General features: G+C 39.1%; 3 protein-coding genes across 6 annotated transcripts; all 3 read left to right on the plus strand.

The window, feature by feature from the left end:
• Positions 1–357: 357 nt before the first annotated feature.
• LOC103320848 (protein RADIALIS-like 3) lies at positions 358–1,336 on the plus strand. Its single transcript, XM_008222584.2, has 2 exons — positions 358–730; positions 910–1,336. The coding sequence occupies exons 1-2, from the start codon at positions 456–458 to the stop codon at positions 932–934; spliced, it is 300 nt and encodes a 99-aa protein (XP_008220806.2). The 5' UTR covers positions 358–455; the 3' UTR covers positions 935–1,336.
• Positions 1,337–3,852: 2,516 nt separating this feature from the next.
• Positions 3,853–7,045, plus strand: LOC103320849 (Maf-like protein). 3 transcript variants are annotated; one of them, XM_089045077.1, is made up of 10 exons: positions 3,853–4,010; positions 4,375–4,446; positions 4,531–4,605; positions 4,751–4,834; positions 5,219–5,317; positions 5,899–5,968; positions 6,051–6,142; positions 6,337–6,378; positions 6,478–6,558; positions 6,865–7,045. In XM_089045077.1, exons 1-10 carry the CDS (start codon positions 3,981–3,983, stop codon positions 6,934–6,936), a joined length of 717 nt encoding a protein of 238 aa, XP_088901203.1. In that variant the 5' UTR covers positions 3,853–3,980; the 3' UTR covers positions 6,937–7,045. The 3 variants fall into 3 exon arrangements, with proteins under 3 accessions (XP_088901203.1, XP_088901204.1, XP_088901205.1); XM_089045078.1 differs by having other exon boundaries at positions 5,237–5,317; XM_089045079.1 differs by lacking the exon at positions 5,219–5,317.
• A 1,170-nt stretch (positions 7,046–8,215) lies between these two features.
• Positions 8,216–10,629, plus strand: KCS4 (3-ketoacyl-CoA synthase 4). Of its 2 annotated transcripts, XM_089045076.1 has the most exons (2): positions 8,255–8,796; positions 8,891–10,629. In XM_089045076.1, exon 2 carries the CDS (start codon positions 8,891–8,893, stop codon positions 10,229–10,231), a length of 1,341 nt encoding a protein of 446 aa, XP_088901202.1. In that variant the 5' UTR covers positions 8,255–8,796; the 3' UTR covers positions 10,232–10,629. The 2 variants fall into 2 exon arrangements, with proteins under 2 accessions (XP_088901201.1, XP_088901202.1); XM_089045075.1 differs by having other exon boundaries at positions 8,216–10,629.
• The last annotated feature ends 2,490 nt before the right edge of the window (positions 10,630–13,119 follow it).

Below are 13,119 nucleotides of genomic sequence, written 5' to 3' on the forward strand. Positions count from 1 at the left end.
TTAGTAAATTCCTGAACTAGAATGTGGTAATGGATGGTGAAAATATGAGGTTTACGAGAAGAAATATGCAAGAAGAAATTGTGAAATGGAAAGAGGGACATCACTTTTCTTGTGTAAAGGAAAGTCGGCATGGCATGCATTGAATTACATATTCTTGGGGTTTAAGCCTAAAATCCGAAAACCCATGAAATAAATATTACCTGGAAAGTGAAAAAGAAAACCACGTATGTTATTACAAAGCCCCTCATTGTTTTGCAAGGAAAGAAACAGCTGCGCAACCAAAACCCAACTCGACCCCACTCTCTCTCTCTCTCTCTCTCTCTCTCTCTCTTCCCTCCTGTATATAAAGAGCAGCGCTGCCATTCTCTTTCTGCTCAAAACTAAATCAACCCCATTTCGCATTTCCTCTCCTCATTATAACCATTATAATATATAGTGTTGGATCAGTTGTCGCAATGGCCTCATCGGGATCGTGGACGTCGAGGCAGAACAAGATGTTCGAAAATGCCCTAGCTGTTTACGACAAGGACACCCCGGACCGCTGGCAGAATCTGGCGAGGGCTGTGGGTGGGAAATCAGTGGAGGAAGTGAAGAGGCACTATGAGATGCTTGTGGAAGATGTCAACAAGATTGAGGCTGGTGAGGTGCCCTTGCCCAATTATAGAAAACCTGGTGCTGCTGCTGGGAACGGCAAAGCCTACTCTAACTCCATGGATATTGAAGAACAAAGGTATATATATATATATCAATCTCATAACATTATTTTAATGTTTGATTACAATTTTCTATTAATTTCTTGGTCTGCATTTGTTGTTTAAGGTTTTATTCTGTTTTATTTAATTATTTTTTTTATCATAAATACTTTTGGAAAATGTAGCATTACTCTGAATACTATTTTTTTCCATGCAGGATGAAGAGTCTAAAGCTACAATGAAATGAAGGTTTTCATTTTTAAAAAAAAAAAAATGCTACAAGGAAGGAGAGAGTAAACCAGAGTTCGTATTTCTTACAGAAAAGAAAATGCGGAACTTCAACTAGTAGTGGCTATGTAAGACAACAACAAAGAGTCAAATGTGATTAGTTTCATTTCTTGCTGTTTATTTTCCCTTGTCGAATGTGTCATATTATTTATATATATATATATATATATATTTTTCCTTTGCAGCTCCTTTAAATGTACTGAGAAAATTGAAAAATGTCATTTTGGTGGTCACCTTACTCACTTGTGGTGAGTGCAGTCTCTTAAGTATATCTAGTTTTGTTTCAATGAAGGAAATGGAGTGTTTGTACGAAAAACCTTCTTTTTATTTCACACAAATCGTAAACGTGCGAATTAGGTTTTTAAACTTCTCACGCTAATTACTGACATGATGACATCAATATGTACAGAATCATTGCTTTCATGGAGGTTCATTCAGAGCCGTCCAAGGTGGAAGTATCAAAACTAGGCCACTTTTGAAATGTCGGAAAGAAGTGACATGAAGGAAAAAGCACTTGGAAATTTGTAATATTGGTCGTCATCCCCAAACAAAATTAGTGTTAAATATTTGACTTACTGACCCTTCGTCCCGATAACTTATATGTAATAGAGATGCACTGTGACGGCATATAAGCTTATCACACAATGCCATGTTGAAAAGTTGCATTACAATATCATAAAGTTAAAATACATGATAATAAGTGATTGACTTGAGATAACGTCAGTGATATCCCCGGTTGTTGAGACCCAAAAAATCCATGGATGAGCCCAAATAAATTCATGGCCCAAAATGAAGCATTATTCAGAAAAAACCCAATTTGGAGCATGCAAAGATTCGCCATGCACGAATCATACTTCGCATGTTATGCCAAATAAATAATCCATCGTGCTAGGAATCGAGATTAAGATTGTAAAACGCGTTAGTTCTACAAATCTGTGCTAATTATCCCTTCAAGCATCATAATTAAAAAACATGTCAAGCAACATGCCACGCCAAACGAGAAATTGTTATGTCACATCCAACCACGCTATAAGCCTAAGTGGGCCCAAACCACAAAATTACTTGGGGCTTGCTGAGAAGGTTGTGGTATGGATGGGAACAAGCGATCGCAGGACCCATTGAGGGTTCGAGGAACAAAAGTTTTAAGCCACTTGGGGGCATTAAAACTCAAGCATGTTCCTAGAGCCCAAATACATGGGTGTTAGCATGAAAGAAAAAGGGAAAAATGGTCCAATGCCTTAGGAGGACACCTAGTAGCCTGTCATAACATTTAGACCAGCCTACATCAATAGAATGTCCAAAATTAATAAAGTCATTTCCAGCAGCTTGACGAAAACCTATCAAACGCTGGAAATAATAGGCCAATAATCCAATACCTTGCATACAAGCTCAGCCCAACCACTTATAAAAATATGGCACCAAGTTCCACCCCTGTTAGAACTCCAAGGATGGTCAACAAAGGAGCCATGGCAGAGACCGAAGGAAATCTATGAAGGTAGGAAGAATACCCATTGGACAAAAAGCTCTACCCATCTTCTTTTCCATTACAAGCTTCATTTGGAAAACGAAGAAGGAAATCAGGTAGGGCCTCATCCTCATGGGGAGGTCCAGCTGTGTCAAACCCTTGGAACCACAAAGGGTTCCTTACCCATGCGTCTTGGATAGAAGAATTTCACAAAAAAAGATTAAGTGGAAAGAAGCAACGAGAAAGGGAGAAAAGGGTTAGATGAAATTAGGGTTCTTTGTGCCTATAAAGGAGGGCTTTTGCTATTCAGAAAACTAACTCATCCAGAGCTTGACCAAGCTTTGTCAAACAACCTGGAATTTACTCGAGCCACCCAATCCTCTTCCTCCGTTGTTTTCTTCTTTTCTTGAGATAAAAATCTTCCTAATTTTCCTCTACCTCTGTAAAAAAACTCATGCTTTTCTCTCTCTCAAATTGTTAAACTCGTGAAAGCTTAGCTCCCATGCCACAAGCTCCTCAAGCTAAGTCATTTATCAATTTGTTGTGTCTTTTGGCTATTAGTGAAGATGACCTAAAAGAGTTTTTCTAAAATTTCATTAGACTCTTCAAAAACTCTTTTTGGAGCTTGGTTCTCGAACTCAGGTACTTGGGGAATTTTTGTTCGTTTCCTTCTTACGGCAGCTCAAGCCTATTCGTCAGGCTGTTGGAACAAAAAGACCTCTACACCAGTATAGGTAAGTTTTCTCATCCATGCCAGCTGTTTCATTATTTCATATTAATGGACACTCAATGGGAGCTTCTTCGCTATGCTAACTAAACAACTGATTTATATTTTAAAGTGGTGTAAGGGATCCTTGAGAGAATATACAAACTTACATGATGAGCCACTCTCTCCTTGACTTACAAGATTTCCATAATTAAGTGATAGATCTATTTTTTTTTTCAAAGCAAATATCCAATTTATATGATTAGGTAATTATATCATTTTAAACCCAAATTTTTACTAAGTTCCCAAAATTTCAAGACTTCCAATTATTTTATAGCAGTTGTATTTGAAAATAGTAAATCATTAAAAAGAGAAGAAGAACCATTAGAAGAAGAGGAGCTAGCTGAAACAATAAATTTTATTTAACAATTACCCTTATTAAGAAAATTATTTACAAAGTTATCCTGATTTTCCTTTTTCTCCCACGGAACTGAGCTGACAAGGCTCGGACATTTTTGAGATCCGCCAATATCCATTGGGCCACATTGACTCGATTTCAGGCGGTCCATTCAAATCGATTTGGGCTCGGTCCAAAGAAAACGTAATAAAAAATCGAAAAGGCCAATACGACCAATTTGTATTCGTCGTACTTTGCACAACAGTGACGCGTTAGGGTTAAAATGCCAATACGGCGTCGTAAAAACGCGCCTAAATGAGTAAACGGCGTGAAAAAGCCCAAGACCCGCTTTGGCATTTCCTCGTCTCCGAGCCCCAAATCAACTGCTTCTTCCAAGTTCGAAGGCTCGGAGTGACTCACTGATTGACTGCCATGGAAGCAAATTCTTCTTCGTCTTTCAAGGTTCGTCACTCTTCTTGCAAAAGTACCAGTTTCTTGCTTCTCGTTGCACAATTTGAAGTTCGAACTATATAGCTAGGGTTTCTATGCGTTTCTCGTAGTTAATTGCGGTTGATAACGAAGCTTTAACAATGGTTAACAAAATTGAACGGAGGTCACATTGCTGAATATTAGGCACTGTTTGGTTTCAGCTCCAAACACGCTTCTCCTAAACAGAGTGTTGTATTATGATTAGGAAGAACAGATGGACCTGAAAATATTAGTTACTCTTAAGATGAGATTAGTTTCGTTAATGTGAAACTTGTACTCGTTTCCACTAAACTTTGCTGCTCGGAGATGATGTTAATGTGCGTGTGCGATTTTTCAGATAATTTTAGGTTCAGCTTCGGTAGCACGTCGGAAAATATTTGCTGAAATGGGATACGAATTCACAGTCATGGTACTGCCAATTTTAATTTTCCATCTGAAAGATCCAGAATTATCTTCCCTTCTGATTTAGAAAGTAAACTCCCTTTATTACTAGACTGCAGACATTGACGAGAAATGCATCAGAAAGGAAAAGCCAGAGGAGTTGGTTTTGGTTCTTGCCCAGGCAAAGGTTTGGTCTTCTTTTCCTTTCCTTATTTTTTTATCCATTAAGAATCTAAAACTGAAAATTCTAGTCAGCTAAAGTTAGAATGTTCTTCTTTTAGTTGATATCAGACTGATGCTCTTTTATGGGTTGAATGCAAACTGCATCTCAGGCTGATGCTATTATATCCAAACTACAAACTATCAATAATCAAGAGAAGGATGCTGAACCGACTATTGTGATTGCAGCAGACACAGTATGGCTTTTTTTATTTTATAAATTATATATATATATAATTAAATTATATATACATCTATATATCTGCTATGATCTCCCTGTTTAACAATAGAACGCATCAAAGACTGGTATCACCTAGTGACATTTATGGAGGATACATTGGCTTTTTTGTTTTTGATAGTGGTTGAGAAAATAAAGGAAGATGCTAATTGGTTGATCCTAATATTATAATTTTGTTATGCTCAACTACTTCATCCATGTAAGTTTAGGTGTTTGTTTTGCTTGTGTATAAGTGTCTGCATGTGCGCGTGTTGTGTTTACTGCATACTGTTATTAATGTATTGGCATTGTCTCAATGAAGCCCTGGTTTCTGGTTGAAATAGAACTGACTTACCTATCTTAGCTGATGGAAACTTCTCAGGCAGAAGCTAATTCACAAAGGCTCCCAGTTGGTGACTACATAAAGGATGACGAACCAACGCTATTAATTACTTCTGATCAAGTATAAATCACATCTTATATAGCATATTTATAGTGTCGGTGTCCTTGTCATGTATGCTTTGCATATTTAAGCTTGTGGAGAATACACCAAAATGCATATATGGAACTTTTGCCATACCTACCTCTGCCTCAATATCCTGAATAGGGTAAGGAAGAAAGTAAGACGTATAGATTTAAGTAATGTTTTGATGTCAGTTATTTTAGGTTCTATGGACTGAGAAACTTCCTTAGAAGGACGCATGACATCATGACACTGTTAATCACTTAGCATAAGTTCATTTTTGGCTCATGTTTACTTGTTCGTTTTGATTTTTTATGCATGAATTGTGTGAAGCTCTCACTTTCTGCTCCTCATGTTGATTCTTTATGTAGTATTATATCTTATGTTGTGGATGCCTCCAAACATCACCTTTGCCATACCATGAATTTTTTGTGCCCACAGGGCTTGTTGTGTCCTTCAACATAAATGGTCCCCTGGTGATATGACTTGTTTGTTAAAATAGGAATTTAGAAATTTTCCCTTTATGAAGCAGTGAATGTTAAATCTGTTATTTCTTACTCTTATTGTAAAATGATCTGGAGGTGGTGGTCTATGAAGGTGTGATCAGGGAAAAACCATCCAGCAAGGAAGAAGCACAGCAATTTTTGAAAGGTGGGCTTAATGGTTGATTTACATTCTATGTCCCTGATGTTTTACTTCTTGACTCGGGTAATTTTCCTAACATGAATTGCAGACTATTCTGGAGGACATGCAGCAACGGTGGGATCTGTGCATGTTACAAATCTTAAAACTGGATTCAGTAAAGGAGAATGGGATCGAGTGGAGGTACGTTTTGCTTCTTTTCAATCAAACTTTTATCTTTATTTAAAGTGTTTTTATTTGTTTTTATTCTTCTCATGTAGCTTCTGGAACATGAAATTGAATAGTTTACTAGCACCATTATGCCAATGCTTAGCCAAAAATGTCTACAAGTAGATCAATCATATCTAGGGATAATATCTATTTGGGATTCCTTGCAGATTTATTTCCACGAAATACCAGATGAAATCATTGAGAAGCTGGTAAGAGTTGTTCTGTATCCAATTTGGACCTTTAACTTATTTCCTTGATTGGTGAGATGATGACAATAGCACCTTTTGCTTCTTCTTTGTCCACGCCAGATTGAGGAGGGGACGGTGCTCAAAGTTGCTGGGGGGCTCATAATAGAACATCCTCTAATTCTTCCCTTTGTTAAAGAAGTGGTTGGTTTTCTACTCCGTGTTCCAAAGTTGTAAATAATAGTCATAGAGGCATTTTTCAGGAGAAGCACAATGGCGCATGTTATAAATTATAATTATGGTACCCTGTGTCCATTTCAACAGTTTTTTGTGTTGTCTTTTCATCCAAAACCTTTTGTTTAATGAATCCTGCAAGCTTGTCCCTTCATGGTTCGGTTGGTGGGCAATTATATGATCCGTTTACTAGGAATGGGGCCCTTTACTCTCTACTGGGTAATCAGCCGTATGTCTCTTGATGGGTCGTATTTGAATTGGTGGTGCTTCTTGCAGGTAGGGACAACTGATAGCGTGATGGGACTTCCCAAAGATCTCACTAGGAGGCTGCTAAAAGAGGCCATCTAGATGCAGTGGAGCTTAACGATTTGGTTGTTCGACTTCTGATCAGCTCCTGTTCGTATCTATTGTGAACTATGGTTGTTTCTTTGATTTTCAGTGATGAGATTATTAATTATCTTTTCGGCTTTCCAAAGCCTAGGATAGGACTAATTATATATTATAAAGCAAAATTGCATCGTTACCCCAAACCCAGCAGAGGAATTGCATTTTAGGAGGCACCGAGCAAAGCGATTATGGTGCGAGAGGAAGAGCCAGCCATATAGGATAACTATTAGAGGAGAGCGTGGTAAAAGGACAATGTACAAGGTCAATCTGTTAGAGAGGGCCCTAGTGCGAATAAAAGCACATGGATCTGTCTTTTCAAAATTGCATTTTAAAATGTTAGGCGGATTCTTTAATTTTGGGCTGCACAAGTCGCGGGCCTCCCTATATTGGGCGAGTTGGCAGCACACGCCCTTTATGCATACTTGTGTTATGCAGGACCCAATCTGTACGGTACTGGAAGCTCAAATTCAAACTAGAAGCTCCTCCTCCATCCATGCCAACTCAAAAGAGGAAAAAAAAAAGAAAAGCAGGGGGATTCACTATTATACCCAATATAAACACTCAAATTATAAAAAAAAAAATTATATTAAATGGACTTTAAAAACACACTTCAAGTTCATTTACAATTTCACAAAGAGATTTTTAACTTCTTATAAATTACAAAATTGTCATCGATTTCTTAAAACAAATTCAACTAAAACCTCATAAAATAACCCAAAACACTCAATAGGGCATCAAAGTAATTTAATAATTAAAATTAAATTAAATAAGGCCAATTTTGGGGTTTGTTTATAGACATTAAATAATACATGGTTTATTTATATCATTAGTGTTAAGGGGTATATGACTAAATATCTTTAAAAAACACACACACACACCCTGATCCTTCATGAGACGCGAACCAAAATAAGAAAGCTTTAATATGATAAATTCAAGTGTTTATTATAAACCACTACTAGTTTTTATTTGGTTTGGCCGGCTCTAGGAAACAAGGAACGTTGTTGGCAGTAGGGTTAGGTAAAGCCTCCTCTTTGGGTTTGCGTAGTTTGATGTTCTGCTTTCTTCTCTAAAGCATCTTTTGCATGATGATAGATTAAGTCGGGCTTTGCCTCAAATGTTCTTTTCAAGTTTCTTTTTCTCCTGGGGTGTGCCCCGCCATGTAACGAAAAAATAAAAATAAATCAAAATTTCAATTTTTCGTGTACTTATTTAGGTACCTTGTCTAGCAAATCTTTAGCCTCTTTTTATTTAATAAATTTTTTAAAAAAATTTAGTCAAGGCTGGGCAAGGGCATCAACTGGGCACCAGCTACTCGTATATTCCAGTTTTCCCACGTAACAGTTATTTAACCGTCAAAATCAAGCACTCCATTTCTCAACTCCATCATTGAGCTGCTGAGTCTCTCTCTCTCTCTCTCTCTCTCTCATTCATGATCTAATCATCATCATCCCTCACCACACCACACCACACCACACAAAACTTTCACTCCCTCCCCCTCCTCTCCTTTTCGGAGCCTGGAAAAGTCCAACCCCTCCGGCCTCCCTCATTATTATATTATTTTCCCAATTTGACAATTCCCACATTTATATACACTATAAAATACACACTTCAAAACGCTATCTTCGCTCCTCTCTTCTCCTCTCCAATCACAACGAAAGCCACAGCCCTCTTTCCACAGAGACAAAGCCACGCCACGGCCATGGACCCAGGCGGCGCAACCCATGTCGCCACCGCCCGCAGTGGCTCGACCGCCGGTCAGGTCGGCGTTCAGATCCACCAGACCCGACGCCTCCCAGATTTCCTCCAGAGCGTCAATCTCAAGTACGTCAAATTAGGGTACCATTACCTTATCTCCAATCTCTTAACCCTCTGCTTCATCCCCTTGATTATCGTAACCCTAATCGAAGCCTCCCAGATGGACCTTTACGACATTCAGCAGCTCTGGCTTCACCTCCAGTACAATCTCGTCAGCGTCATCATCTGCTCCGCCGTCCTCGTCTTCGGTTTGACCGTTTACATCATGACCCGACCCAGACCCGTTTATTTGGTCGATTACGCTTGCTATCGCCCTCCCGATCACCTCAAGGCTCCCTACCACCGTTTCATGGAGCACTCCAGGCTCACCCAGGACTTTGACGATTCCTCCCTCGAGTTCCAGCGCAAGATTCTCGAGCGTTCAGGCCTCGGCGAAGAGACCTACGTCCCCGAAGCGATGCATTACATCCCTCCCAGGCCCTCCATGGCCGCCGCCAGAGAAGAGGCGGAGCAGGTCATGTACGGTGCTTTGGATAATCTGTTTGCCAATACCCATGTCAAGCCTAAGGACATTGGCATTCTTGTTGTGAATTGCAGCTTGTTTAATCCGACGCCGTCTCTATCCGCTATGATTGTTAATAAGTACAAATTGAGGGGTAATATTAGGAGTTTCAATTTGGGGGGAATGGGTTGTAGTGCTGGGGTCATAGCCGCTGATCTTGCTAAGGACTTGTTGCAAATTCATAGGAATACTTATGCTATTGTTGTCAGTACTGAGAACATTACTCAGAATTGGTATTTTGGGAATAAGAAATCTATGTTGATACCCAATTGCTTGTTTCGAGTTGGGTGCTCTGCAGTTTTGCTCTCTAATAAGTCTGCGGATTGGAGGCGGGCTAAGTACAAGCTTGTTCATGTTGTGAGGACCCATCGTGGTGCAGATGATAAGGCTTTTCGTTGCGTTTACCAGGAACAGGATGATAAGGGGAAGACTGGTGTTTCTTTGTCCAAAGATTTGATGGCAATTGCTGGTGGGGCGCTTAAAACCAACATCACCACTTTGGGTCCTATTGTGCTTCCAATAAGTGAGCAGCTTCTTTTCTTTTCGTCACTTGTGGTTAAGAAGCTGTTCAATGCGAATGTCAAACCTTATATCCCGGATTTCAAGCTGGCATTTGATCATTTTTGCATACACGCCGGAGGAAGGGCTGTGATTGATGAGCTGGAGAAGAACCTGCAGTTGCTACCTATACATGTGGAGGCTTCTCGAATGACTCTACACCGGTTTGGGAATACTTCATCGAGCTCCATTTGGTATGAATTGGCCTACATGGAGGCCAAGGGGAGGATCCGCAAGGGCAACCGTGTCTGGCAGATAGCCTTTGGTAGTGGCTTTAAGTGTAACAGTGCGGTCTGGGAGGCACTTCGGAATGTGAAGCCATCTCGTAATGGTCCTTGGGAAGACTGCATTGACAAGTATCCTGTGAAACTAGTTTCCTAGCTCGAGTAACATTCTTCTGGTTAGACTCTCTCCATTCCGGGTATCCATCAGTACTAGCCTAACCACTCTATCTTGCATTTGTCACTTCTTGATTTGTACTTTATTTGGTTTTGTTGTATTTGATACTTGATGTCAAATTGTGGGTTCTCTCTACTTGATGATTCTCGCATATGTTTCAGTGGTTTGTCCAAGGGGTGTTACAGTATGTAGCGTTGCTGCTCCTGTATTGAGATCAATGCTTCAGAATTACCATGTTGGATGATCCTGTATCTCTAATTTTTTTTTTTGTTAACATTTAGAGTTTAGTTTAGTTTTTTTTATTTTTAAAATTCAGTTATTCAACTTGTATCAGAAGCCTCTTGTATTCAATATCAATAAAATCAATTCATTCAGATGAACATTGTGCGGATGGTATTAGAGTTTTATATTATTGGGCCTTTCTGATCTTGTTCCCTCGTTATACAAACTCTGCTGGTCTTGAACTCTTTGGCTGTTAGGCTCAGGGTGAGAAGCAACCTTAGAAATACACACACACACACACACACACACACTTACAGTAACAGACACATGATTATAATCTCTGAAGAGTAAGAGCTGCACCTTGTATTGATTACTTGAAGTTTTATAGTTAGGGCCTGCCTACTCTTGTCTGCTTCGCATAGTTTACTGCCATTGCTAGTGGAAGAGAGTTTATGTACAAGAAATTGACTGCTTGGGAAGGATTTTGCAAGTTTCTTGCCATCCGGATTCTGAAGCTGTTCAATGTTCATTTATTTCTCTTTCTCCAATTAAGTTTCAAATAGAAGTTGTTTGGAACCTGATAAACTGTGTTGCCTGGAATAGCAATTGAGATTGTGAACCTTGTCAAGAGGAGGATGGCATTGGCATTTTGTTGGCATTAGCTGTTTTTTTACATATTTGTGTGGTACAAATTACAATACAAGTAGGTTTGGTCGCATTTTTTGACTAATTTGAGCTTTATGGTGTTTATCCTGAAAAGAGTGCAATTGTTGCACATGCTCGCTCAACCTGCTTCAAGAGGGGGCCCAGGAACATAATTGAGGAAAGCCAGAGTATGAATTTGAAACTCTTTTTTTCTTCTTTTTCAAAATATAGAGAAAGGAGACGTGTTTTTGTTTCTCGAATGGGAAAGGTGTATGGCAGGCTGCGCATGCCCTGTCCATATAGACTCTAGATTCTTCTGCTGTAGCCTGTAATGTTGTCACAAGAACTGCTTTATTTTATCAGGGTCCTCCCTGGTAGTGTATGTTTGACTGAAGCAGGATTTACTCATCTGGTTTACAAAAAGAGTGGGAATCGCGCTACGAAGAAGTTCATGTCAAAGTATTGGTCGTCGACGGGGTTTCAATTTGATTTATAAGAAGATTTTGTTTTGTCTGCGATTTCAATTGCAAAACTTCACATTCAACTTTTTTGTTTTTGATATAAGTGATATTGGAGAGTGGGAATTGAACTTAGGACCTTATGGAATAGAGATAAATGCTCTTAACCATTTGAGCAGAACTTAGGATCTTATGAAATAGAAATAAATGCTCTTAACCACTTAAGTTATAAGTTCTTTGCTTCACATTCAATCTCTAAACATACAATTGGTACCTATTTATTTCGATCCAATTCCCAGTCATTCCATCGCAACCCAAATGAAAGCAAGCATTGCACTGCTGATATATCAAATATGTGGCTGTTTACCTATGTGTGTTGGCCCCAAATGAAAGCAAGCATTGTAGTGCTGACATATGAAATATTAATTGAACATGTAGCTGTTTATCTGTGTGTGTTGGGTTGTTTTCTTTGTTTCTCTCGTCTTCATCGAAATGAATGGTCCATAGTGATGTAGAACATATGCAAAAGAAATCAAAGAGGAGCTGGAGAGACATGCATGCAAGGGTAAATTGGGCAAACTGCATATTTGGGCTCCGATCTCAAAATCGAGCCCATGATCCGTCAATTCGAAGAGAACGGAATCACGAGTAAAACTTATGGCATAGCCATGAAGTATAAGATTTTTCGGGCATCCAAGATAGCAGCCTGAAATTCAATTTTAAAGTTTTTATAGTTTTTGGAAACTTTGTAATTTTCCTATTTTAATTCATTGTTTATTCCTAGGGTTTATCGGAGTATTTAAACAAATTTTACCATGTGGTTCCAATTTATCAATAAACCTTGAGGTTTCCTCATATCTTCCTAGTGGATTTCAGAGTTACATGTTTTAGGCTAAAGTTTAGCCAATAAATTGTCATGCTGCGTCAGTTGGCATTAGAGCATGTATGGTCGGCTTGGTGAACAACCCAGATAGAGATGATAGGACCCATAGCACATGGGAAGTTGTTACTCATGCCAAGTTTGAGACCCTGTATGAGGCAGTGGAAGAGGTTTGGCATTTATTGTTAGACATGGGAAACCAAAGCTCTCCATAACCTAATGGAGGTGCCTGCATGCAACGCCCCGTTGTTGAGAGACATCCTCTTTTTGAGAGTGACGATGAGTCTGAAGAATAGCTCCGTGAACAACCCGTAATTGCACCTAATCAGAATAATTGTAACTAATGCATGGACGATTTTTGAATTAAGGCTAATATTCCATATTGTAATGGCCTACAGATTGAAGACGTTCTTGATCGGTTGGTAGAGGTGGAGCGTTTCTTCAAGATTATGGAGGTTTCATAGATGAAGATGGTGAAGATTGTTGCTTTTCGTTTGATAGGTAATGTAGTTGTATGGTGGGACCAACTTCAACAATCGCGTCACAACAGGGTAAACAAGCAGTGAGGACCCTGATAATAATTTGGAGGAAACACATGGTCACAAGGTATATCACAAGGCTGAAAAGTTCTCTGCATGAGAAAATTGGGCTTCAGACTTTATGAA

The sequence above is a fragment of the Prunus mume genome, linkage group LG2, assembly GCF_029339155.1.
Source record: "Prunus mume cultivar Tortuosa linkage group LG2, ASM2933915v1, whole genome shotgun sequence".
Taxonomy (NCBI): domain Eukaryota; kingdom Viridiplantae; phylum Streptophyta; class Magnoliopsida; order Rosales; family Rosaceae; genus Prunus; species Prunus mume.

Excerpts from the sequence above, each read along its gene's own strand:
- LOC103320848 (XM_008222584.2), top strand. The coding sequence starts at position 456 with ATGGCCTCATCGGGATCGTGGACGTCGAGGCAGAACAAGATGTTCGAA. Across the intron at positions 731-909 it reads ATGGATATTGAAGAACAAAG|GATGAAGAGTCTAAAGCTAC; the intron begins GTATATATATAT and ends TTTTCCATGCAG.
- LOC103320849 (XM_089045077.1), top strand. The coding sequence starts at position 3,981 with ATGGAAGCAAATTCTTCTTCGTCTTTCAAG. Across the intron at positions 4,835-5,218 it reads TTGTGATTGCAGCAGACACA|CTGATGGAAACTTCTCAGGC; the intron begins GTATGGCTTTTT and ends TACCTATCTTAG. Across the intron at positions 5,969-6,050 it reads AGCACAGCAATTTTTGAAAG|ACTATTCTGGAGGACATGCA; the intron begins GTGGGCTTAATG and ends CATGAATTGCAG.
- KCS4 (XM_089045075.1), top strand. The coding sequence starts at position 8,675 with ATGGACCCAGGCGGCGCAACCCATGTCGCCACCGCCCGCAGTGGCTCG.